Source organism: Lipotes vexillifer, unplaced genomic scaffold (genome assembly GCF_000442215.2).
Source record: "Lipotes vexillifer unplaced genomic scaffold, Lipotes_vexillifer_v1.1 scaffold216, whole genome shotgun sequence".
Taxonomy (NCBI): domain Eukaryota; kingdom Metazoa; phylum Chordata; class Mammalia; order Artiodactyla; family Lipotidae; genus Lipotes; species Lipotes vexillifer.
The window spans coordinates 2,542,863-2,570,465 of record NW_006779100.1 but is presented as its reverse complement, the minus strand read 5'-3'; the positions used below and the strand labels follow the sequence as shown (position 1 = coordinate 2,570,465).

At 39.3% G+C, this 27,603-nt stretch overlaps 1 protein-coding gene across 1 annotated transcript in view; it reads right to left on the bottom strand.

Moving 5' to 3' along the window:
- NLK (nemo like kinase) overlaps positions 1 to 27,603 on the bottom strand; it is a 155,891-nt gene that overhangs the window by 26,587 nt on the left and 101,701 nt on the right. The window contains exon 3 of the mRNA XM_007452402.1: positions 26,621 to 26,676. Coding sequence (XP_007452464.1) covers positions 26,621 to 26,676 — 56 coding nt within the window. The remainder of the gene's footprint in view (positions 1 to 26,620; positions 26,677 to 27,603) is intronic.

Sequence of the window (27,603 nt, the reverse complement as noted above, 5' to 3'; positions counted from 1 at the left end):
AGGGAAAGAAAGCTTCTAGACAGCATGAAAGAAGTGACAATTCCAGCCCTCACAAGATAAAACACTGCCAAAACTAAAGAATTTTAAAAAGTTAGCAGAAGTAAACCAAGTGACTTCACTATAATTAGCATTATAAAAGAGAAAAACAAGGGTAAAGATTTTCAACGACAGCTGGGCCAGGGAGAGTGTGAAGACCAGTCTGAGGGTCTATTCAGACATGTTACTGGAGTGTCCTTTGAACCCCAAGAGAGGGTTGTTGGTCTTACCCTAGGCCACCATGGCACCAATGGAAAAGATGACAACCTACTGGGGCTTAAGTTACTCTTATAAATCATGGTACTCCTAAAAATACGCAAATGGTTAGTTCAAATCCAAATCTCTCTACAATCTTCACAACTGAATTCTTTTATTATTTAACTTTTTATACATTTATACTTCCCTTACTAAATTTTAAGCTTCCCATGCTTTGCACTCTGTTATACCCTCAGGGTTTTGCTCAATCAACACAAGGCAGATGATCAAAGGCTGGGGCGCAGGGAGCAATGGAGATGGGAATTCAGGACTCTTGTGAAGGCATCACCTTTATCTAGAAAAGGAAAGATTCATGTCTTACTCTGCCTGCAGTTAAGAACTCCTTAAAAGTCTGGGCGAGCTTTGATTTAAATAATGTAAGCTTCCTTAAGACAAGGGGAGAGGGCCTTTGACTTTAGGAGGCTTCTACCAGGATTCAAATTCTTTTGACACCTTGTAAAAGTCAGTTTCACATTCTGAGTAAAACAGTAAGGCTTCCCTGGCCCTGTGCACCTGAAAGCAGGGAAAGGCAAGACAAAAAATGTCAGTTATTTTGCTTTCTTACATAGTTCCTCAGATCCTAAAATTCTTCTTCCAGAAAGATATTATGGAGGCTGTAGCCTTAGGGTGCTTACCATTAGCTATAAATGAACTAAGAGGTCCCGGGGCTCTTGTTTCAGCATTTACATGCTTGTTTTAAGGGTAAATGCTGGGCTTATAAAAATAAAGATGAGAAGGAATCTGCCTTCAAAACTTAAATTTTCAAAAAGTGATGTTAGGCTTTGTATCTTACCCTTATGAGCTTTAAAAAGTCTCTTGTAGTAAGTGATTATTATTTGGGGAGAAGGATTTAAAAACACTTCTAATTTAATGTTTTAGTAAAAACAGGTAGGAAAAGGGACAACTTGGGAGTAAGGGAGAATAACTGATAACACTCGACACACCACAGTTGGAAACGCCCTCCTCTTCAACTGGCTAGCAGGACACCCAACTGTTGACTTGCCTTCTGCCTCTCTGGTTCTTTCTTCTCAGTCCTCCTTTGTTGGTGCTCTTTCCCAAGCACTTAATGCTGAAATGCCCCAGGGCTTGGTCCTCTTCTCTCTTTTTTTGGTCATGCAGCATGGCTTTTGGGATCTTAGTTCCCCAACCAGGGACTGAACCTGGGCCCTTGGCAGTGAAAGCACAGAGTTCTAACTACTGGACTGCCAGGGAAGTCCCTGGTCCTCTTCTCTTTCGATACTCACTCTCTAGGGTAATGAGATCCAGTCCTATGACTTTAAATAACATCCATGCTGATGACTCCCAACTTTGTATCTCTAGTTAATCTTCTTTCCTTAAGTCCAGGCTTGTCTATCAAACTGTCTACTCATCATCTCCATGGGATGTCTAATTGACAGCTCTAACTACCATGTCCAAGATGTATTCTCTATCTTTCCCCCACCACACACTTTCTAGGTGTAGGCTTTCCCACAGCAAACCTATTTTTCCAGCAGGTTGGTCACACCACAAACCACAGACCTTGGAGTCAACCTTGATCCCTCTCTCACTCTGCCTCCAATCCTATTGGTTCTTTCAAAACTTAGCCACAGAATTAGACCACTTCTTATCATGTCCACTATTACCAGCCTGGCCCAAGACCCCTAGAGATTTCTAAAACAATTCTAAGCAGTTGTTTAGAAATTGTTTAGAAATTCTAAACAATTTCTAAAACAAATTCTAAGCCAGAATACATTTTTCACTGTTATATTTTGTCTGTATATTGAGTCACTTTATTATACAGAAAATGCAATTTTAAGGTTTTTATACTCTTAGGTTTAATTTTTATGTTAGGTTTTATTAACCAGGCTCTTTCCAAAGAAATTAGTGAGGAAATGAGATTTGGCACATAGAATTTCCTTATAGGAGTTTTCAGTGACATGTTAGAATCTTTCTATAAAATGATATACATCAGTTAAATTACAATATTATTATCAAGGTTAGATTCAGTTATCTTAATAGTTAAAACATTTTTTTTTCTTATAAAAATTTCCAAACACACAGAAAACTTGAAATAATTAAACAGTGATCACCATATATATGCCTACCACCTAGATTTACACTTAACGTTTTGTCATATTTGCTTCAGTGCACATTTATCCATGGCCCTTTCCATTCATCAATTCATCTTATTTTTTAGATGCACTTCACATAATCATGCTTTAGAACGAAAGCCAGATTATGTCACTTTCCTGCAAAACCTTCCCATTTCATATAGAGGAAAAGTCAAAGTCCTTAAAATGTCCTTGCAGGGCCATAAATGATCTGGCTTTCTTCCTTCTCTAACCTCCTGTCACTTTCCTCTTTGCTGTTCTCTGAAAATACTAAACACACACTAACCTTAGCCCTTTCCATTTTCTCTGCCTGGACTGTGCTTCCCCAGACATCTACTTGGCTAACTCTTTCACCTCCTTTGTATCTTTGCTTCAATTTTATCTTTCGATTGAGGCCAACTTTGACTACTCTAATAATGTGTCCTGCATTCCTCGTCCAATTGCCACCCCCTCGCACAGCCCTACTTTTTCTTTTTTCCTTCAGTACTTATCCTACATAATTTACTTATTACATTTATTGTTTGTCTCTCCAATCCTTCTCCATGAGGGCAAGGGTTTTTTCTCTGTATTGTTCACAAGTCTATCCAAAAGTCTCAGAAGAAACAATGCCTACATATAATAAGTCCCCTGTAAATATCTGTTGAATGAATGAATATATACTGAGCACCTACTAGGTATTAGCCACTCCATTAAGTATTTTAAATATATCATCTCATCTAATTTCCATGGCAATCTTACAAGATAGGCAGTGGTATCCCCAGTTACAGATGAGAAAATTGAGGCTAACAGAAGGCAAGTAACCTGCCTAAGGTTACATAATAGTGAAATTGACTATGTTTAAATTGTTTCAATGGCCCTACACAATTTAGGATTTTACCTTCTTTTCTTTTGAGTTATATTTAAAAAAAAATAGGGCTTCCCTGGTGGCGCAGTGGTTGAGAGTCCGTCTGCCGATGCAGGGTACACGGGTTCGTGCCCCAGTCTGGGAAGATCCCACATGCCGCGGAGTGGCTAGGCCCGTGAGCCATGGCCGCTGAGCCTGCACGTCCGTAGCCTGTGCTCCCTAACAGGAGAGGCCACAACAGTGAGAGGCCCACATACCACAAAAAAAAAAACTAATAAAATATACTAAATGTTCAGTGTTCTTTATAGAAGAATTTCAGCTAATAAATACAGAAGTAATGACAGATTAGGGGAAAAAAAAATCACTGTTTTGCAACCTCTATGACACCATGGATCTAAGGTACCAATTATCAATGGTTGCTAAAACCACTTGAAAGGAATGAGACCCACATCAACTCAATCCACCACTCAATCTTAGCAGCACTTATTGTGGGACAAGATATTATGTCCCTGTGATATACACACCACTGCCTAGAAAATATTCATGTCTTAAAAAACAATATAATCAATCTTCTAGTTCTAATTATCAGTTTACTAGAAATATGGGAAATAAAAGGACATCATGAGGAAGCAATCAGCTAAACACACAATGTGGATCATTCTCCAGGAAAAATATCTCCAAAAAATCAATTAGAAAGAAAGAAAGAAAGATAGGGAGGGAGGGAGAAAGAAAGAGAGAGAGAAAGGAAGGCGTGTAGGAAGGAAGAAAGAGAGAAAGAGAAAGAAAGAAAGAAAGAAAGAAAGAAAGAAAGAAAGAAAGGGGGGCAGTTGTGAGGGGAAGGGAAGGGAGGAATGTTTGGGATAAAACGTCTCAAGAAATATAATAACCTAATGCAATATATGTACTTTGTTTAGATCCTGATTCAAACAAACCTGATTAAAAAAAGAGATCTTTGAGGCAATCAGGAGATAGTAAGGAATTAGCTAATTTTATTAGGTTATGATGGTTATGTTTTTAAGGCCCTTACCAGTTAGAAATGCATATTTAAGTATTTTTAGGTAAAATAATGTAATAGTTGGGATCTACTTTAAAATAATACAGCTCTCCTTTCCCCCTCCTCTCAATAAAAAAGAAATGAGACTGGCAAAATGATTAGTAATTGCTGAAGTTGGGTATTGTGTATATGATAGATATTATACTATTGTCTCTCCTTTTGTGTATTTTAAAAAATTTTCCAAAATAGTTAAAAAAAAAAATTCATCACAGAACTAGGGAAATACAAAGAAGCCAGAGTATAAAAACTACATAGAATCTTACCTCTTTGAATTAACCTATAATATCTTCATGTAAATGTTGTGTATGCATACCTATATGTATATTTAAAACCGGGATTATAGCATACACATGGCTTTGCTGCCTGTTTTCTTGCAGAATTTTTATTACTGTAGAGGGTTCTTATGTATGGATATATTTATAATTCATTTAACCAATCTGTCATTGTTGAAAATCCAAGTTATTTCTAATTTTTTAAACTATTTTAAATAACCATGAGATAAATATCCTACATATATAGCTTTATGTGAATCTGATTATTTCCTAGTGATATATTCCTTGTAGTGGAATTATCGTGACAAAATAGATCATATTTTATATATATATATATATATATATACACACACATATACATACACACACACATACATATATATATTTTAATTTAAAATATCTTGTGAATATCTTTCCACGGTATACAATTCTTTTATATCATTTAAAGTGCTTAAATAGGGACTTCCCTGGTGGCACAGTGGTTAAGAATCTGCCTGTCAATGCAGGGGACACAGGTTCGAGCCCCGGTCCAGGAAGATCCCAGATGCTACGGAGCAACTAATCCCGTGCACCACAACTACTCAGCCTGTGCTCTAGAGCCCGCGAGCCACAACTACTGAAGCCCGCGTGCCTAGAGCCCATGCTCCGCAATAAGAGAAGCCACCGCAATGAGAAGCCCGCGCACCGCAACAAAGAATAGCCCCCACTCGCTGCAACTAGAGAAAGCCTGTACGCAGCAATTAAGACCCAACGCAGTCCCCCCCGCCAAAAAAAGTGCTTAAACAGTATTCCAATTTATGTAATATTGCATGACTTAAGCAATCTCCTACCAATTGGCCTTCAAGGTTATTACTGTTTTTTTTTTTTTTTGCGGTACGCGGGCCTCTTACTGTTGTGGCCTCTCCCGTTGCGGAGCACTGGCTTCAGACGCGCAGGCTCAGCGGCCATGGCTCACGGGCCCAGCCGCTCCGCAGCATGTGGGATCCTCCCGGACCGGGGCACGAACCCATGTCCCCTGCATTGGACTCTCAACCACTGTGCCGCCAGGGAAGCCCAGGTTTTTACTGTTTTGACTGTAATGTAGCTTTCTGTGTGTGTGTGGGGGGCGGCGGCATAGAGCTTTAATTTTGTTTCACAAAGGATCCTCAATTACATATAGATCCTCTCTCTTGGGTTAATCCAGTTCTCTAGAGAAGAGCCCTCCAAACTTCTGTCTTGGAGGGCACAGGCCAGGTTGCCAGTGTTCTGTATTAGTGGGGGATGGGGCCAAAGACACCACAGCTCCACTCATGCTGTCTCCAGGGAATAAAGCATTATATGGTCTCCTGCGGAACAGGAGACGATCTGAACGTTTGAACCTCTTACTACTTCTTACACAGGCTTGCAACCAATTCTGTGTTTAGGCCTACCTGCATCCCTACTTTCTGAGATACTTGATGCCTCCAAACCCTGAGCTGCTCCGATGTTCTGAGCAAGAACTAACTTGTTTCTGGGTTCTCATTACTGCCAGCAGAGGTTTCTGCCTCTTCTAGTTTGAGTTCCTAACCCTTTACTGACATTTTAGGGGGGCTTCAGGAAGAATTGGCAGTAAAGATTTGTGTTCTATCAACTGTGTTTTCAGATTGAAAACTGTTTACATGTTTATTGGTCATATAGATGTGTGAGTATGCGAGAGGGAAAAAGAGAAAGAGTGAGAGAGAGACTTGTTTCTTTTCTTTACTCAATTTTCTACTGGGGTGATAATTTATTTGTAAAAGTGCCTTACATATTAAGGATATTAACCCTCTTGTATATACTAAAAAATTTTCCCACTAGGAAATCTTAATCATAGGATAGAGACAGGAAAAAACTTCCATTTGCACCATTAAGCCTTAATCAGAAGTCCTAATATTCCTGAGTTGGTTCCAGAAATCTCAAGGGACGAAAACAAAGGAACATTACACAGGAAAAAAACCAAGACAGAACAACAGAACAAAACCAGAAAAACTTCACAACTGCTATCCCTGTATTAAGTACTATCAACTTAATATCAACTTGCAGTTTTACTCAGGGAAAAAAAATTCCTAAAGAGAGTACTCATCTGTATGGGATATCAGCCATGTCTTCTGAGTTTACTGACAATTTTTTCTTCCTGCCAGGATTGAAAAGTTCTTGTTTTTGTTTTTGTTTTTTTTTTTTTTTTTGCGGTACGCGGGCCTTTCACTGTTGTGGCCTCTCCCGTTGCGGAGCATAGGCTCCAGACGCGCAGGCTCAGCGGCTGTGGCTCATGGGCCTACCCGCTCCACGGCATGTGGGATCTTCCCGGACCGGGGCACGAACCTGCGTCCCCTGCATCGGCAGGCGGACTCTCAACCACTGCGCCACCAGGGAAGCCCTAAATGCATTTTTGTTTTTGTTTTGTTTTTTGAAAAGTTCTTGCGTGGAAGTGAAGAGCAGGTTATATTCTATTCTGCCTCACATAGCTATAAAACAGGCAGCCAAGGTGCGATTCCAGAATCTTTACTGTTACTGGTGACAGTTGGTATGCATGCAAACAGCAGAGAGAAAACATCTTAATTTTCAAGTTATCAGGTTGAATTCTCAGGGCTGGCACTTGAAAAACCTTGCTTTGACTTATAAAAGGAACGAACTGATACAAAAGCCAAAAACAGAAAATAAGTATGAAATAATGTCATAGGCTTTCTTCTAACAGTGACTATATTTTCAAAGAAAAGGGAAAATCAAAACACTGGCTGGAATGGGTACTGTTCTAATCAGATATTTTATAAATAATTACTAATTTCAGAAAAAACTTACGTTTCACTTAGCATTACGAAACATATATTTCAAGATCAGGGTGTTGTTCACATCCTAAACCTGTTGGATTTGAACTGACAATGCTGGACCATTTTGACCAACAAAAATAGTAATTTCAAATTGTTCAACCTAACACAGAGCAAAGTATTACCAGATATCAAAAAACCCCTGAAAAACAAGGCATTCAAAATGAATGATTTCAAGTGGTAAGTCAATTCTTCTATACTAAGAGCCCATACATATGTGCACAGTTTCTTACAAAATATAAACCAGCAGGTATTCCCTCTGCTAAATGCAAATAACTAGATTACTATGTTACTGTCCTCAGGATCTGTGAATTTAAAAAACCTTTCATTCAATCTCCTGTTATAATATTTAAGAAAGAAGAGTTTAGAAGAGTGTTACTTTCATATCTCTGCTTCTTGAGAAGATGACATGATGGGTTAAAAAAAATGAAGGTAGGTTAATAAACTTTTTTTCTTTAATAAACTCTTAATTTAACCAGAAAGTCCAGGGCAAAACCACATACAGCCCTGTCTACCTTGACCATTTTGTTTACCTTTGTGCAGAGATGCTTTCCCCTCCTCTAATATCTTTTAAACATAAAAGTCTGATAAATTTTAAATGTATGATTTTTACAAAGTGATTAAAACAGCCACTCCGCAGAGAGTAAGTTCTGTCAAGCTTTAGTTTAGCAAAGTAAATTCTTCAGGGTTGAAATGAATATTTTTCACCTCACGAATAAAGCATTTTTTTCTTCACAGAAAACAAGCCAACGACCAGGCCAACCTTAAAAAATTTTATTTCTCTGGAAAATACAATTCCTGAATTTGGAGATTTAACAATATAACTGCAGAAATTTAGAAGCAACACACACCACTTTATGATAAGGTTTCTGCTTTGTTCTAGCAGAAATCCTCTGAAGTCTCAATCCCTAGCATAATGTCTCCCAGATGTCTCAACTAGTTGCCATGCCAACTAAAGCAGCTTAAATTAAATGAGGGCCTGAAAAGGCACCTGCATCACTCCAGGTCTGTTGTGCATTAAATAAAGCTCTCTTGACAGGGACTCAGAGGTGCCATTAACTTGAACAGCAGCTATCTGATTATTGTTTCTGAGTAATTTAATGAGGGTCTCCAAAGAAGAAGAAAAACAAGGTGCTCTTCCCCTCTCCCGTCCTTCTAAATGGGACAGCCTCTCCGACAGCCGGTGCACCCAATGGGTCAATGACTTTGCTGTGGCCTTTTAAGTTAGCATTGGGTAAAGGTAAAACACAGGACCAAAGTTAGGACTTTCAGGAGAATATCAGCAGATTAACCATTTTCCCTTATTAAAACTCATCATTAAAAATATGGTTGTAAAAAACACACGGTGCATGGTATGCTAACCTCAGAGCGATCTGAACAGTGCTGCTATAAAATAAATTGCTGCTGATTGCAGCAATTAGTTAAGTAGCTCCATGAAATATGGATTTCAAAATGTACTGATTTGCTTCAGAAAAACGAATGATGCAAATTAACAATTACAAATGCAAGGGTGGGGGCGGTGGGGGGGGGATGGCAGCTCTTGATGCCTCAGGTGCCCAAGAAACATAAACGTTTCTGTGTTGTTTTAAAGAGTTAATTGTGTATGTTTTTTTTTTTTTTTCTCGCGGTACGCCGGCCTCTCACTATTGTGACCTCTCCCGTTGCGGAGCACAGGCTCCGGACGCGCAGGCTCAGCGGCCATGGCTCACGGGCCCAGCCGCTCCGCAGCACGAACCCGTGTCCCTTGTGTCGGCAGGCGGACTCTCAACCACTGCGCCACCAGGGAAGCCCGAAGTTAACTTTCTGTTGAAGCTACTTATGTGCCACTTTGTATGTCATCTCATTTAATCCTCACTAACAATACCTAATTTGTAACTATTTCTATTAAGATATGAGCACATTGAGGCTGGGACAGGTTAAGCTGCTGACACAGAGCTCGGATTCAAACCCAGATTGTCATGATTTCTAAGACTGACCCTTTCCATGAAATTCTGCCTCACTCTGTTTACTATCAAGAGAGAAAATGAAATCCATAAGACTGACATTATTTGCATGTTGCAAAAACCAGGTTCCAAGCAAAAATCAGAAAATCAGTACTGCATGACATGATGTGGCTTTCAGAATCCCTCCCTTGCCATGTGTCTTCAAACGGGAAGTCACTCTCTTCGTTCTTCAACAATTATTCTCAACAGCAGCATATGCCAGACACCGTTCTAGACACTGGAAATTTGATGGTCTATAAGAATGTCACTGCTGTCACTGAGTTCATAGCCCACCAAGGGAGATGGACAATTAAACAAGCAATTACAACAGATTCACTCAAAGATCACAACAGTGTTATGGCTGTTAATCTCATAAAGCCCCTTAGGCACTGCTTTGGGACTGAATACACCAGATTTGCCATCACACAGCCAACAGGAGTAAGAGAAACAAAGTAGCACAACCAAGAAATATTCTTCTAAAAAGGGAACTCTCTAAATTATTAGAATTGCTAAATTCCAATAACTACAGAGATTTAAACCTTTAGTTAAACATGTGAGAAACCATCAAGATTTCTTCAGCTCCTAATGAACTAATAGATGCACATTCTAATTGACAATTTGCCTATATCTATAAAAACACATACATACTTTCCTTAGGTTTCCTAAAATGGTTCACCTTAAAACTTTTTTAAAAACACATGAGAAATAACAAAAATAAAAGCAACTAACATTTATTGAGCTTTCTCTATGTGCCAGGCACTTTCTAAGCACTTTATACGAATTATCTCTATGAGTTCTCACAGCACAAGTGGTAGGTTATTCTAGAGACTACTTGTTCTCTTTTTGAGTTTTAGTCTTTCCTTTTGGAAGGAACTGAATCCGAAGATGTCTGAAGTAACTGCCCAAATCCACACAAGTACTCTTATTAATTTCTTCTAGGATCTGTAGTCTTAGTTCTGTTACTAGTAGGCCACAACCTCAAATAAGAAGCAATCCCACCGTTTGCTGAAGGATGATCTCAGTTTGGTGAAAAATATTTTTGAGCCTACTATGTGCCACTTTTAACATAGGTCACCTCATTTAATCCTCATAACAACCTGGAACTACTCCCATGCAACAGATCTAGGCTGGGGGTGAAGGAATGTCAGGTGGACAGGCTAAATAATGATCCTCCTTTGGCCAGCAACTGAAAAATAATACAAAGGTTAAAAAAAAAAATCATAGAGGCAAGTTTTTCTACCTTATACTTTCTTTGCCTCTCTTTCTACCTCCTGAGTTACTTCTTTCAAGTCTTATTCCTTTCACCCTTTTTTCTTTCTTTCTTTTTTTAAATTTATTTTTGGCCACTCCGTGTGGCATGTGGGATCTTAATTCCCCGACCAGAGGTCAAACCCACGCCCCCTGCATTGGAAGGGTGGAGTCTTAACCACTGGATGGCCAGGGAAGTCCCCTTCCACCCTTCTTAGTCAAATTACAAAGCTAAAATTGACAATAAACATTTTCCTGTACCTATGAATCACGTATGCTTACTTGCATAGTTTCATATTCCCTATTTTTTTTTAACGGATAAGGAGAATTTTAAAAATTCACACGCGCGCACGTCTGTGTACATATAAAGAAGTCCCAGCTAACTTTTTTTGGTGTGTGGTGGGGCAGAGGGTTGGGCTAGTAGTCGTTGAGAAGAAAATGGGAAAAAAACTGAACTAGAAAAATCTCTGAACTAGAGATTGCTGGAAATATAGGACAGGCTTTGGTGGGAGATCTAAATTGCAAGTATAAGTTTATATATTATATTACATTAGATAAAGGTAAGAAATAAACAAGTCTCTACTAAATGAAATCTGCCACAGATGGGGCGTTAATTTTTTTTTTTTCTTTTTTCGGTATGCGGGCCTCTCAATGCTGTGGCTGCTCTCCCGCTGCAGAGCACAGGCTCCGGACACGCAGGCTGAGCGGCCACGGCTCACGGGCCTAGCCACTCTGCGGCATGTGGGATCTTCCCAGACCGGGGCACAAACCCGCATCCCCTGCATCGGCAGGCGGACTCTCGACCACTGCGCCACCAGGGAAGCCCGGGGTGTTAATGTTGCTTTTGGTTATAATCTTATTTTTCTTACACAAAGTTTTTATTTTTTTATTAAATTTTCCCCCTGTTCTTTCCTTCTTTTATTAAAACAAAATCTGGATTTTGAAATTATGGAAGCATGTCATTTATAACCATTAATGAGTTATAAATTCAACCTTACTGATATGATGTTCTTTAGAATAATGCACATCAGTGTCAAGAGCTGAGTTGTTAGTGCACAGAGCCCAAATATAATATGCAGGACACCCTGCTAGACTCCCACAAAGGTTGCTGAGGAATAAAATGTGTTCATGGAGAACAGAGGTTGAAGCAGGAAAAAGCAGAAATAAGAAATCTTCTGAGGATCAAAGAAATGAGGTAGGAATGTATTAGAGATACCAGAAAGGCAGAGAAAAGGGAGGAGTGTTTGGGATTAAAAACAGTTTTGTACAATTTTCTTTGATGCAAGAAAGGATTATGGGCAAGATGACTAGGGAACTAATCTAGATGGATAGAGCCTGGCAGTCAACTACCCTCAATGGTAAGCGTCCCCTGACCTCTCGCTCCAATTAAAACAAATCTGTACTACAATCAATATTTGTTTAACCCACCTTTATGATGCTGCATCTATTTTAGGAAGTAATTTAAGAATGCATCATAATCAGCCTCATGCCAGAAAGCCTGACTACTCCAACTGTCAAGTAATTCTGCAGAAAAAGATACATAATCACCACAGAAGCAAATGCTGACATCAAATTCTGACCTTCAATTATGAGTAAGATGATTGAGTCCTTTTCTGTTTTTAGGAGTCATGATTACTCAGGCAGTCTCAAAGGCTGCAGGACTGGTGCCAACAGCAGCTTTGTTTAACCACCATCATTCACATCAATAAATACTGACTAGGTACCAAGTGGGTGTAGAGAGCATGCTAACTCAATGACAAAACAGAGAAAAAAGATGGATGAATGCAAGGCAACATTCAAGAGATTAGAAGAAGCCTGAGATTGATGTGTAAAAATCAGGTAGAGAAAACAAGAAGGAAGCAAAAAGATTTTAATGTACACAGCCACAGAAGCTTGATCAAAAAAAAAAAAAAGCTGATATTTATTGAGAGCTTTCTATGTGTCAGACTTCCAGCTTAAACTTAATTTGCCTCATCTACCCCTAATTACTCTAAGTAAGTCCTATAAGATTCCCATTACACAAATAAGTAAAGAGGTTTAGAGAGGTGAAGGAACTAGCCAGAGGTCATAGCTGGTACACAGAGGAGTTGCTGCTAAATCCCAGCTTTTGTTCTTGACCTGTGCTCTGTCTTTCAAAAGATGAAACCTCAAAAAAGGTGAACAAAATAATTCTACTTAAGAAGAGAGCATTTTTTTTTTTTTGGCGGTACGCAGGCCTCTCTCTGTTGTGGCCTCTTCCATTGCGGAGCACAGGCTCCGGACGCACAGGCTCAGCGGCCATGGTTCACGGGCCTAGCCGCTCCGCGGCATGTGGGATCTTCCCGGTCCGGGGCGCGAACCCGTGTCCCCTGCATCGGCAGGCGAACTCTCAACCACTGCGCCACCAGGGAAGCCCGAGAGCATATTTTTAAAATGAGGAGTTAAACGGGTTTAGGCAGTGTGGTGTAGGCTTTGGAATCAAAGACCAGGTTAGAATCTCAACTCGGTCACTTACTAGCTTGATAACATTAGGCAAGTTAAAAAACTTCTCTGAGTTTGTTTTTACTTTTATAAAAGAGGCACAATGAAAATAAAAACAAAGAAAGAGGCACAACCTACTACACAGGGTTACTGCCGGGCTTAGATGTTGTATGTGAATCACATATAAATGCCTGGCACATAGGGAGAGTGATTACGTGGAAGCTGCTGCTACCATCATCACCATTGTTATGGGAAGAACACATGTGACTATGTTCTTATCTCCTCCTAACATCCCTCCCCCCCACCCTAAGAAAAAGCCAAAGGAAATAATAAGTAAAAAAACAAACACACACAAAACAGGCAACCAATTTAAAAAGCTCTTTTAAGGTACTGATCTTAAAAAGAAAGATCAGAATCTCAAAAGGATATCACTGCTGAAAAGGAAAATTATATTCACTTCTTATTAATGGGGCCTCATGTACTAGTTTTCCTGGCACCAAAAAACAGTATGTCCATTTGTGATAGTCACATTCCTTCATAAGACGACAAAAACCCTTTTCTTAGACCGAGAAAAGTTTTCTACAGGGCATACTGCATATTACTTTTGAGAAAGAACTAGGGCTGGTTTTGGACAGACTGGAAACTCAAGGGAGCAATTAAAAGTGTCAATCTCTGTGAGACCTCCGCACTGGGGACTCCTGGTTTTGGTAAAGGGCTTCTAGTAACCCGAAGAGTTTCTCAGTCTGAGCTCAGGGTGGTACAAATTAGCTATCATACTGGTTCCCCCTAACTGATTAGTATTCCACATATCCAAAACAACACACACATGAAACAAAACTCCGCTTGGCTCACGCATATCACATTTCCTTTGGAAAAATGCCACTTCAACCTAATCCTATTATCTACCATCTGGGTTCTCTTGCCACCCCTAAGTGATGTAGCAGTAGGAGGAAAACTGTCAATAAAACACATAATTATTAAGCCTACCACCAACAATTCAGTGCTCTTAATTTTTAATAATGACATTCATATATTATACAGAGAGAAAACCAATATAATAAGTAGTACATAAATAAATTGTACTCCGGCTAAAATAGAGATTTGCGCTAGTGCACTGCAGGTCTATTAAGTTCCTTGAAGTACTCTGCTCTCAAATAAATCGAGCTGGTAGCTGGAGACTCAGCTGGTCTATGAAGGGGCTAAAAGCCCCACAGCTTCCCCCATATCCTTCAATTAAGGCAGGTCTGATATATTTAGTGGCTTCTGAAACCTCTGGGCATGTAACACATGCCTCCCTGGTGTCCACCAACCTTAAAAAATAGAAATAAAGTCAGAACAGTGGGATAGGACAAAAAGATCAAATAAATAGTCCTATGAGCGCCCCTAAACTCTCATACCTGAATTAAGTGTGTCAAGAGGCTAATAATCAGGTTAACCAGTTCAAGAGAACGATAATGGGGTTATTTAGGTATGGCTTTGTTGTTATTCATTATTACCCTCTATTAGTTGGGAAGTCTGACAGCATTTCACTCCCACAAGCTGGGAAGTTTTAGAGGTATATTTATTTTGTAATAGAGGTGAAAAGACTAGATTCTAGCTTTAGACTTTTTTTGGCTTCACCTGAAACACACATGTTTCAAAGAGCTGGTGTGAATAAGTTGCTCTGACTATAGTGACTCTCTTCAAAGCAGAGGGAAAAAAATTCCAACTGTGAGCTGGAACTTTAAACAGTTCTTTTAAAACAACCTCAGGATTTGCTAGTACACTAAGGCCAAGGTAATCTTTGTGCAGTCAGGAAGGGACTGCTACTAGGAGATGTGACTACTACTTTAGGGCACAACAAGGGGAGTGGTTCTGGGACTGTAGGTTGAAGGAGGAGATTAGGTCTTATCTTTCTAATTAATAAGAAAGGTTTGGTTAAGGTAATGGAAAAAGAAAAAGTAGTAAGAAAGATATAATGTGGATGCAGTCTGGATGGAAGGCGTGGAGCTGCTAGCGAGTTGTATATAGAATATATTTTCTGGTAAGAGGAGACCACGTAAGGGAATATGAGGTACTGAGGTTGACAACCCATTCCTCATTAACAGTTCACATCTTATTAAGACAAAAAAATCTTTCTATAATTAGGCTAGGTTTGTTACTGACAGACCATTATGAAAGTCCATTTGTTTGTGATGGGTACTTGCTAATGCCATCTGTTGGTAGCTGGCTTGGCACACTTTGTTTGCATCACAAAGTTCATAGGAGTTCCTATTGTCTTCTAACTTCACTAAGCTCTACTTCCTCTGTAAGGCCTTCCCTTACTACTTTTATAGCACTTATTAAGTGCCAGGTACTGTTCTAAGTCTATTTAACTATCCCAATTTATTCCTGAAAATAACTTTATGAGGTAGGTACTGTTATAATTTTCATTTTATTAACCAGGAAATTGAGGCACAGAGAGGTTAAGTAACTTGCCCATGAAAACACAGGTTGGACTTCCCTGGTGGTGCAGTGGTTGAGAGTCCACCTGCCAATGCAGGGGACATGGGTTCGAGCCCTGGTCCTGGAAGATCCCACATGCCGCGGAGCAACTAAGCCCGTGCACCACAACTACTGAGCCTGCAAGCCACAACTACTGAGCCCGCATGCCACAACTGCTGAAGCCTGCAAGCCTAGAGCCCGTGCTCCGCAACAAGAGAAGCCACCGCAATGAGAAGCCTGCGCACCACAACAAAGAGTAGCCCCCACTCGCCACAACTACAGAAAGCCTGTGCGCAGCAACAAAGACCCAACACAGCCAAAAACCAAAAACCAAAAACCCCCCAGAAAACACAGGTAGTAAGAGGCAAAGCTGCGATTCAAATCTAGGTGGTCTGGTTCCAGACTCCATGCTCTTTGCCACTACGATAGATTTTCTATTACCTCAAGCTAGCAGAATGCTGACTAGGTCGGCCCTGAACTGATGATAAAGATTTTGAAATAAACAGAGGATAAGGAGCTTGTTCCCATTCCATGATGTGATAGTAAGTCACCAAACTCAAGACTGCTCTTGTCAGGCAGCAGAACTAATGGATGATGAGAGTATGGCAAGCAGAAGGAGTGGAGATGGCACTGATTTTAGAGTGCTGTTATTTAGGCTCCAACATCAAGAACATGTATTGGAGGAGCCACCAAGGCTTTGTAAGGAGAAGAAAGGGAGATACTTGGTGGTCAATTTCCTAATATAACAATCCTCTAAGAATATGTAATGAAGGCCAATTTTCCATATTACCATGTTCAGGCCTGCCAATTAGTCTATAACTTATATTGTTTCCACATCTCAGACAAAAGAGAATAAAGCTGATTCATTACCCAGCTTCTACAGTCAGTAAAAACCAGGGGAATTTATAAACTATTATGAGTAAGTGATTGCTATTGATAAGGGCTATGCAAATATTTCATAAGCAAGCACTGCTATATAAGTACTTGAATAATAGAGAGCTAACCATTCTGGACAGCTCAAGTTGTGCATATATGTGAAAATCTGTGATGTGGTCTTATGTAAAAAAACTACCTATCAGCTTCAAAAACTCTGGCCATCTAGAGTTCCGAACTACAGCGGCTGACCTGTCTGCTTAACTGAACTGAAGTCTGAGAACACATTTAATGTTCTATGTGCAATCAGCAACTGAGGTTGTGTGAGAAACTATTAATGATGCATTAAAAGCCTTCAGATAGCAAAATAAGGGTATTTAACTGGTTTAGCCAGGTTGGGAGAAGAAACTGGAGAACGTTCTGTATCAAAGTATTTCCTACAGAATGAATATAGACAGAAAGCTTTGAAAACACAATTTTAATCCCTGACTTCAGATATTAAAAACTGGACAATTCTTTCTTCCATTTCATTCTGGACAGAGACCAACACTAAGCCAAATTATAAAAAAGAAATCTTGCAATATTAAGTATTTATCAAGTAGGAGCCATCCAAGTTGGTCAACAGTTTTACAACTATTTGTTTTAAAGTCTTCATCTTTATGCAATATGAGTTAAAACAAATATGAAAATCAGGTGATTTTTCCAAAAGGACATGGCAAAGTTTTGGTTTAATAAACTATAGTATGTAGATACCCAAGTCTGATTCCTGAAGCCACAGATTCTCTTATATGAAAAGTCCAAGAATGACAGTTAAAATATTCTTAAACTCACATTAAGCACTAATTCTGAAATCCTGCCATTCCTGTTGGAAGGAAAAATCTCACAACCATAAATATGGGAGACTTAACAGTATCCTTTTCCTCACATTTTTTTCTTCCAAAATCAGGTCCACAGAGGAGGGAAATTTCAACCTCGATCTCAGATATATAACTGCCTATGAAATAAAAACGAGGGCATTTAATAGCATGGATAATGAAAATCTGGTTTATGGGTATTGTTGATTTCAAACAATGCTTTCCACGTGAAAGAAAAACAGCAATGCATCACAGAGAAAATTGCTTTCTCTGGTAACAAATGGTCAGCCCTAAATCTCATCATCTTCTTTGCAACAAAAACCATGGGCGTCTTTGCAACCAGAAAAAAATTGGTGTGTGCTTCAATTAGAATCACTGACCTTTTCTGAAGCAGGCCAGTGCTTCTCCATAGAAATCAATGGAATAAAAGGTCATGGTGTTAAAATGTTTGACTATAACCATCTCTTTCCCAGGCTAAGGCAAACTCCTCTTCTTGTTAAGGTAACTAATTTGTTGTATAGAATATCAAAAATCAAAAAATAAAAACTACCTTTAATTTGCGATTTAAAATTGACTAAACAAAGAAAAAGAAGTCTATTCTACCACCGGAAAAAAAGAAAAAAACCCTGGAAAGTTGTCATTCTACATCCCCTGTCATGGCCCAGAAAATTCTGTTGGCTGAGTCCTTGTCACTAAGGCTATAACCACAAATGCAACAAAACAGAAAAAGCATCCTAGAAAATATTACGTTATTTCAAATCTCAGCTCTTTTCTTCCCAAAGTACACTAGAGAAGACAAAGGCAAGCTTCTGTGTCTGTCAAATGTAGGTGGTAGAGCCTGGGATTACTAATCTTCCATCATCACAGCCCTCCAAAGCAAATAAATGCACGTATACACAAACCCAGACATTAAGAGCCAAGGAACAGGATTTCCCTGGTGGCCGCAGCGGTTAAGAATCTGCCTGCTAATGCAGGGGACACGGGTTCGAGTCCTAGTCCGGGAAGATCCCACATGCCGTGCAGCAACTAAGCCTGTGTACCACAACTACTGAGCCTGCGCTCTAGAACCCGCGAGCCACAACTACTGAGCCTGTGTGCTACAGCTACTGAAGCCCACACTCCTAGAGCCCGTGCTCTGCAACAAAGACAAGCCACTGCAATGAGAAGACCTCACAAGGAAACGAACAGCAGCCCCCTGTCGCTGCAACTAGAGAAAGCCCGCAAGCAGCAACGAAGACCCAACACAGCCAAAAATAAATTAAAAAAAAAAAAAAAAAACGCTGATAAGTAGAGAAGGCGTAAGCTGCCTTCTTCTCTCCTACCCTTTCCAGGCTATGGTTGGTCTCACTGCTATGCTCAAAAACCTCTTTAAAAATATACAACAGAAGCTAATTCCACATTCCACATTCTCTCATCCTTGTCTTTTCTAGCAGCCTATACAACAATCCTGATTTTAGCTACATGACACAAAAAGCTAGTTTACATTTGCGTATTCAAATTCTCCTAGGTGGTCACTGGTAACTTCAACATTCATACTGAGAATCATTCCAGTGCTTTAGTCTAGTGGATCCCAACCCTGAGGCCACATTAAGTTCACTGGAGGGAAGTTTAAAAAAAAAAAACTGACTGATACCTAGGATCCAACTGAAACCAATTAAATCAGAATCTCTGGTGCTCAACATTGCTAATTATTAGAGAAATGCAAATCAAAACTACCATGAGGAGGCCCACATAACGCAAGAAAAAAAAAAAAAAAAAAAAAAAAAAAACTACCATGAGGCACCAGCTCACACTGGTCAGAATGACCATAATTTAAAAGTCTACAGGTGGCTTCCCTGGTGGTGCAGTGGTTAAGAGTCCGTCTGCAGGGCTTCCCTGGGGGTGCAGTGGTTGAGAGTCCGCCTGCCGATGCAGGGGACACGGGTTCGTGCCCCGGTCTGGGAAGATCCCACATGCCATGGAGCAGCTAGGCCCGTGAGCCACGGCCGCTGGGCCTGCGTGTCCGGAGCCTGTGCTCCGCAATGTGAGAGGCCACAGCAGTGAGAGGCCCGCATACCGCAAAAAAAAAAAACGTCTACAAATAGCAAATGCTGGAGAGGGTGTGGAGAAAAGGGAACCCTCCTATTCTGTTGGTGGGAATGTAAGCTGGGGCACCTACTGTGGAGAACAGTATGGAGGTTCCTTAAAAAACTAAAAATACAGTTGCCATATGATCCAGCAATCCCACTCTCCCACTCCTGGACACATATCCTGACAAAACTATAATTCAAAAAGATACACGCACCCCTCCCCGATGTTCACAGCAGCACTATTTACAATAGCCGAGACTTGGAAACAATCTAAATGGCCATCGACAGATGAATGGATAAAGGAGATGTGGTATACACACACACACACTGGACTATTACTTAGCTCATAAAAAAGAATGAAATAATGCCATCTGCAGCTACATGGATAGACCTAGAGATTACTGTACTAGAAGTAAGTCCAAAAGAGAAAGACAAATACATATGATATCACTTATATGTGGAACCTAAAATATGACACAAATGAACTTATCTACGAAAAAGAAATAGACCCACAGATAGAGAACAGACTTGTGGTTGCCAAGGGAAAGTGGGGTGAGGGAGGGCTGTATTGGGTGTTTGGGACTAGCAAATGTAAACTATTCTATATAGAATGGATAAACAACAAGGTCCTACTGTACAGCACAGGGAACTATATTCAATATCCTGTGATAAAGCATAATGGAAAAGAATATGAAAAAGAATATATGTGTGTGTGTGTGTGTGTGTGTGTGTGTGTGTGTGTGGTGTGTATATATATATATATATCTATCTATCTCTGGGATGCAGGGTCTGTTCACTTCTTTTCTTTTCTTTTTTCAGTTCCCTAGGTGAATGTGATGTGCAGCCAGGGTAGAGATTCTCTCTAGCCTTCAGTTTCTCAACCATGTGAACTCTAAAGACTTTCATTATTATTCTACTTCATCCACTTCAAAGTGTGGCTTGAGATCTTGAAGGTACTACAACTTGTTCTTCCTTTCTTAGAATAATCTCCATATTCAAACCACACAACTACTCCTGCTGAGCCTGCTATTTGCTGTCATCCCAACATCTGTCTTTGGATCTTGCCTCTCCCCTTTCTCAGCGTACGCCAAGCCCTCTTCTGATTTCAATTGCTTCTCTACCGATGTGGCCGGCCATTCTGTAATGTTCTAAGCAGCCCCTCAGATTTCTTCATTTCCTTGTCTTGCCTCTGTAAGTACCCAACCAGTCATCAACTCGACAACCTAGGCTGTTGAGTACATGGCTAAAGAAGTCCCAATCAATTGCCAAAAATCCTTCTGTCCTTTCACTATATTGTGCACAGTAGTCACTGCCTCTTAGCCCCAAAAGTCAGGTCCTTGTTAAGGTATTTTTAATTAAAAAAATTTTTTTGGTCAAATATACATAATAAAAATTACCGTTTTAACCAATTTTACGCGCACCATTCAGTGGCATTAAGCACAATCACAATGTTATGCAACTATCACCACTATCCAATTCTAGAACTTTCTCATCACCCAAACAGAATTTCTTTGTTAAGTTTATAAAGTACGCTTCCGATTCCGTCATTCCTTACCACAAAAATCTTGCATTGGGCCCTAAAATGCCTACTGAATAAAGATGAATTTCCTTAGTTCAACATTCAAGGCTCTCTATGACTTGGCCCTAACTAGCTTAATTTCTCATTATTTGTGCATTCTAAACTCTAGCCATTCCCTAAAAGATGCTGATACTTACTCCCTCCATGTGGAATATCCACCCTCCTCAATGTTACCCATCCAAATCCTTCTCATCCTTCCATACTCAAATGAAATGTCTTTTCCTCCACGAAGTCTTGTGTTTTCTTTTAAAGTCCCACATCACCTGTCTATATTCTTTTGGCACATACTACCATATATAATAGTTTTTTCTTTACATCTTATCTCACCCCACAGACTTGAGGGAAACATTGTTCTTGAGGGAAAACATTAAGAGGTATCAGTGGGTTAAGAGCACTCTTGGCCCACTGGACCAGACAACATGGGTTCAAATCCCAGCTCTATCATTTTTAAGTGACCTTGATCAAGTTATCTACCTCTCTGAGCTACAGTTTCTTCATCTTTAAAATGGAGATAAAGGTATTTAGAACAATGCCTGACACACTAAATTTTAAAAAATTAAAGAGCCAAAGAGTCGGTAGATACTAAGGTGGTTAAAGTCAGGAATTTTGCTGTTCTTGGATTGTTCTGCTAATTTTTCCTTGGTTTTGTCTTTCTGTGTCTCTGTCCTAGGCTTCAGGGCTAAGGAGCCAGAATTGGTGACAGTGGGTAAGTAAAAGTTTTTGTTTTAAATCATCAAATGCTTTTCAAGTAATCAGCTTGGAAACTAAAATGGGAAAGAGTGAAAAATCAGATCCTCAACGCTCTCAGGATATGCAGAATTTTTTCTATCACTATACTTTCCAACTTATAATTATTATTTACATGATTGTATCCCCCACTAGATTACAAACTTGAAAGGCAGAGACTATCTTATTTATTTAGCACCTATTATATGTTAGGCACTGTTCTAAGTGCTGGGAATACAACAGTGAGCAAAACAGAAAAAAAATTCCTGGTTCTAGGAACATAGTTGATGCTTATGCTTATCGAATAAATGAAGAGGAAATTCTAACAATATGGGAATCTTCAAAACTCCTAAAATGTAGATTTCTGGTCCTTGCTGGTACTGTTGTTGCAGAAAGAGAGTACTTATATATGCATATACACATTTTATTTTGTTTGTTCTTAGCTTTTCACTGGCTCCTAAGATTCCTGAGGGTTATAGAGCTGTTTCATAGCACTAGGGAATTACATATTGTATATATAAAATATAGTATACTAACACTATCAATTAAACTACTGCATCTGGGAGTAGTTTAAGTGATAGCATTACATTATTGCCTACCAAGGACTTTAACTGGCTGAACTGGATGTGTAGGTTCCCTCGCTGCCTTTACGACAAGAAATTCCTGTTTAAACACTGCCTGCACAAGCCAAACCTATTATTCAAACAGGGACATTTCTGAAAGTGAAGGAGAAACTTATTTAGTATTTATACCAGGACATCAGGTAAAATCCAGGAGTCCTAGCAAACTGGGACAAACAGTCATCCCGTTAGACTTCTTGTTTCCATTGGTTTTAGGTTGTAATTGTTTCTAGAACAGAAGACCTGTACCATCCATATTCTTCTCTATAAAATGCTAAGATTATGTTTCAAGTTAAAAAGAAGCTTTTCCCAAAGCAAGCCAAAATTTAAATTCTAATCCAGTCGGCATCTAGTACTTTCTGGGAAGGGGCCTGTTTATGTTACAGAGTCCAGAATCCTGATGGAAGCATGATAAGTACTGTTTTCCAATCAAACAATTAGAAACTTGTTTCTCTTGGATGAAATTTCAGTAGGCTCAAAGTAATTAAATGCCAAACTGCTTTCATACACATTTCCAAATAGGAACTCAAAGTGCAAAATGAATAATGTAATCCTTTAACAAGCTGAAAGCTCAATTCAGAAAAAATATAATCTTTCTTAATTATTAAAGAATATATTTTCTAGGTGTATATATTGGATTTTAAAACTATGAAAACACAGAAGCTAAAAGATACAGAGGTCACAGAAGAATTTATTGCTCTTTCCATACCTGACTCATCTGTTGAACCCTGTAGGAAGATTTGTAAACAGTTATAATCATTGTCTTTTTAAAAGTTGCTTAAGGAGATATCTAAAGATGCATGGTCTTTCAAAACCCAAGCTAAATCTTCGGTGGGCACTGATATAATCATTTTTATTACAGTTTTAGGGAAAAACATAAGATTAACTGTGTGATACCCATGTTGACACTTATTGTGATTGTGACACTTGATTACATCAAAATGTTCATAGACCTCAGATTTTCGAAAATGATATTAACTACTCAATTAGTTTTAAAAAGACCTGGTTTAAAATATTATTTGTGAAAACTTACATATGCAATATAACATCCCAATTTTCTAGTCTTAGAAAAAAGTGTAATGATATGGTACTGTATGTTCAATGGAAGATTACTAAAGATTATTTCTTTCCCTTTACAACTTAAATAATATGATACATATTTTTGACTCTATAAACTGACTCCTTTATCGACTAAATATTAGAACATCCATTACACAGTACACAGAACTTACCTAAAACAAGAGCCTCAAACAGACCTCAAAAATAGTTTCTTCAAAGCACAATTCCAAGATCATATATTTAAAATTCAAAATATTATCCATTCTAAAATCCTCCAGCTTGAAAAAAGCACTGTCTAAAACCATGTGTAACGTGTATGCCATGATTCTGAGATACTATAGCAGGAGCTGCTGGCACAGAAGGATAATATACTAAGGTGAAATCAAACAGTAACTTGAGATCCTATTAATCCTCAATATTTTTGTGCTGTAGGTAGTAAGTTTTCTTATTTTTCAGAGGGAAACTGAGGGGAAAACTTTTTTTTGCTTTGACTACAACAAATTTATTTGTATTAAAGAGCACAGGACACAGAAAACTTTCTACTTAGAATATTAGAAGAATCAGGCAAAGCATATATGTAATAACTAAGGCATTTCTTACATTTCCATTTAATAGCTGTTCTAAAACACAAAATTTTAGTATTCTGTTTCCCAAGCAAAACCATGCCTTCCTAAAAAGTCTTTATAATCCTGTAGCAGCTATAGGTTTAATTCTTTTTTATGTTAACAGGATTTGGTGCTTTCCAAAGGGCACCACCACTGGAAAACACCTTTTTTCTGTGTATCATTCTACATATAGCTAAAAATTATACAACAGGAAAAAGAATATTGACGTTTAGGTTTGAAGGTTTTTCCATCTGTAGCCAGCTAATTACTGTGAAAGCACAGGTGTCAATCTTTTAACCTGAAGGTAAATAATTAAATAAAAAAGTAAAACATTTAAGTAAATGGTGTACTAGGGGTTCCATATTTTATGACTGACAAAGGCTTCTAATTTAAACATTCATGAACAATTTTAGGGAAAAGGGAAAGAATTTCATAGAAACATTCTGGTAGCTAATGAAATGGGCTGAAATCAGCTACCAACCACTCATGGTTTTAAACCATAACTATGCTAAAATTTCCTCTGCTCTGCAAGTATTTGAAATAATAATGAATCCAGGATCTCCCAGACTCAAATTATGGCCTATAATAATAAGCGACTGAGAACTCCTAGCTTATAAAAGCACACATAGGGTTTTTAAAGGAATGACAAACCCAAGTACAAAAAATTAATGCCTGGGGGCTTCCCTGGTGGCGCAGTGGTTGAGAGTCCGCCTGCCGATGCAGGGGACAAGGGTTCGTGCCCCGGTCCGGGAGGATCCCAAATGCGGAGCGGCTGGGCCCATGAGCCAGGGCCGCTGAGCCTGCGCGTCCAGAGCTTGCGCGTCCGGAGCCTGTTCTCCGCAATGGGAGAGGCCACAGCAGTGAGACGCCCGCATAACACAAAAAAAAAAAAAATAAAAAAAAAATAATGCCTGATGTAGACAATTCATGCTTGAACTATAAGACAGACATGGATATAATGAATTACCTAAGTTCACTGAAGAAAATCTAAAAATATCTGACATTTATTTAAAATACTCATATTCACCAATTATCTTATACGAAAACATTCTTTCCCCACAGATGGCCTAAGTGCAGTAAAGGGTTAACTCAGCAGATTTGGGTTGCCCCAAACCTACACATTCCAAAAGTCTTTAGGACTGGCCCCCGACTGGCTCCTGGGAAATAACCTCTGAACTCTTGCAATATCCTGCCTCATATGAATGTCTTAGTATACCTGATGCTTTGGCCACATCAGATGGCTTAGGTTACCAATGTGATTTATGGTGAACACCTGTTTTTGTTCACCTGGGGCCCTGGGCCAGCTGTATTAGTTCACCCTCTGGGTGAGGAGAAGGGAGGAGGGCTGAAGGCTGAGTTGCTAAGGTCAGTCCCTAAGGCTCACTGACCTCCAATAAAAACCCTGGACACCAAGGCTCAGGTGAGCTGCCCTGGTCAATAACATTTACCTGTGTTGTCATACACTGTTGCTGGGAGAATTAAACTCTATCTGTGCAATTCCACTGGGAGAGGACAACTGGAACTTTGTGTATGGTTTCTCTTGGACTCTGCCTTATGTACCTTTTTTCCTTTGCTGATTTTAATCTATATCCTTTTGCTGTAATAAACTGTTAACTGTGAGTAGAACAGCTTTCCTGGGTCCTTGAGTCCGTTCACTGAATCATCAACCCTGAGGGTGATCTTGGGGACCCCTGACATACCTGTAAATCCAGTAAAATTCTTATTTAATAAAAGAAAATTTCTGAATTTCCAAAGAGGCAGAGACAGTATTACACACTCAGAGGAATGCCTTCTAGTATGTGGATGCCCTTCTCACCAACAAAAATGATAAAGAAGGTGGCTCCTGGCCAGGTGTAGAAAGTTGCTTCTGCTGAATGAAACAAGTACTGCCCCTATCCTACCAGCTTCCTTCTTTTCTTCAGTGAGGAGCCAGGTAATCTTCAGGAAGTCTAAGAAATGGAATCCTTAATGCTCTCACCTCAGTTGCTACCACTGACCTATAGCTGAGGAGAAAAGAACTTTTTCAATCCTTCTATCCTTAGATTAATTTTACACTTTTAAAAAAAGAGTGTGTTAGAACCATGTGGCCTGGCCCAAGATCTCATTTTTGTACACCAAGAGGTATACAAAGACACTCTATCAGCCAGGAGCTGGTCAAGGGCCAGTCTCTCCTTTGGAATGTACAGGGGTGGAGCACCCCAAGTCCACTGAGTTAACCCTTTACTGCACAAAGGGATTAGTTCCACAAAGGACTGGTGGGATAAAATATCACCAAGAATTATAGTATTCAAGAGCTCTCTTTAATTTTCACCTTACCCCAAGTGGTGGATAAAAGGGCAGTATTACCTTCTTGACTGATTGGCAGTTGTTGTATAGTGATAAGAGCACTTTATTGAGTTCTACTACAACACAGCTGCCTCAATGGTTTCACCAGCAAAATGGGAATAGCAATACCTATCTCACAAGGCTGTGGGGATTAAATGAAATATCTGTTCAGAAGTCTTGTTTTGTGGTATCACCACTCAGGATATATTGATAATGCTGTGCTCTGTCAGATACTTGGGATTTCAAAATTACCTGGTTCCAGGTACTCAACCACTTCTGCAAGGATGAGATTTAATACACTTCAAGGCATGAACCCCAGAAGGTGCTAGAAGAACAAATTAATAAAAAATTGCTCCCTTCTTTCACGTTCCCTGGTTAGGATACATTTCTTCAAAATAGTCAATGTGTGGAGGTTGGAGTATGTCAAGGGCAGAGAGTACCTGGGAAAAGGAAAAAAAAAAAAAAGCCAAATTTAGAGAAACAAAAAAGAAACAAAATACGACATAAATGCAAAAAAGCACTATTAACTGATTAATGATTTTAGGCTTGGTTACAACTGAACACTGAGATTAACTAAATTTGTCAATCAAGAAACATGGTCCAAAACATTAAGATAGGTTTTGTAAAATCACTTTCAAAGACGATTTTACTTATGCCAATATCAGAGAGGCAATTGGGTTATACTACATGCTACAAGAACCCCTGCACAGGAGAGTGCTGGAAAGAAATGCCCTATTTTTAATAATCAGTGTTGCTCTAAGAGCATGAGGAGCCAAATCTACCATTCATTCCTTTACTCCTCTGTTCAAAAAATGTTTACTAAGTGCATTCTATCCGGCAGGTACTGTGGGAGGCTCTCAGGGAAAGCTGATGAATAAAACTGATAATCATCCCTGTTCTGGAGACCACGGGAGAGGAAGGCATTAAACAAATAGTTACACAAAAATCTAATTGTGACATTTATTATTATGAAGGGAAAAAGTAAAGAGGAGTGGGAGAAAGAGCTTCCCTGAAGCAAACTACTCTAAGAGTTGAAGGGTGAATAGGTGTTGGTCAGGCAATGTAAAGGCACTGAGGCAAGAAAGAACCAGGCAGATTCTAGAAACAGAAATGCCAGTGCTTATGGAACACAGTGGGTGGGAAGAAAATAGACTAGGATAAAACAGAAGAGAAAGGCAGGGTTATATCACACAAAGTCTCTTTAAATTATGGTAAGTTTTTGGATTTTATTCCAAGTACAAAAAAAGAAGTCACTAGGGTAGGAAAAAAAGACTTTAAGGCATCTGAAATTCAAGTCCTTTATAAAAGCAGCACACTACCAATGCAACTTCTGCCATCAAAACACAACAAATAGGCCTTCTTTCCCT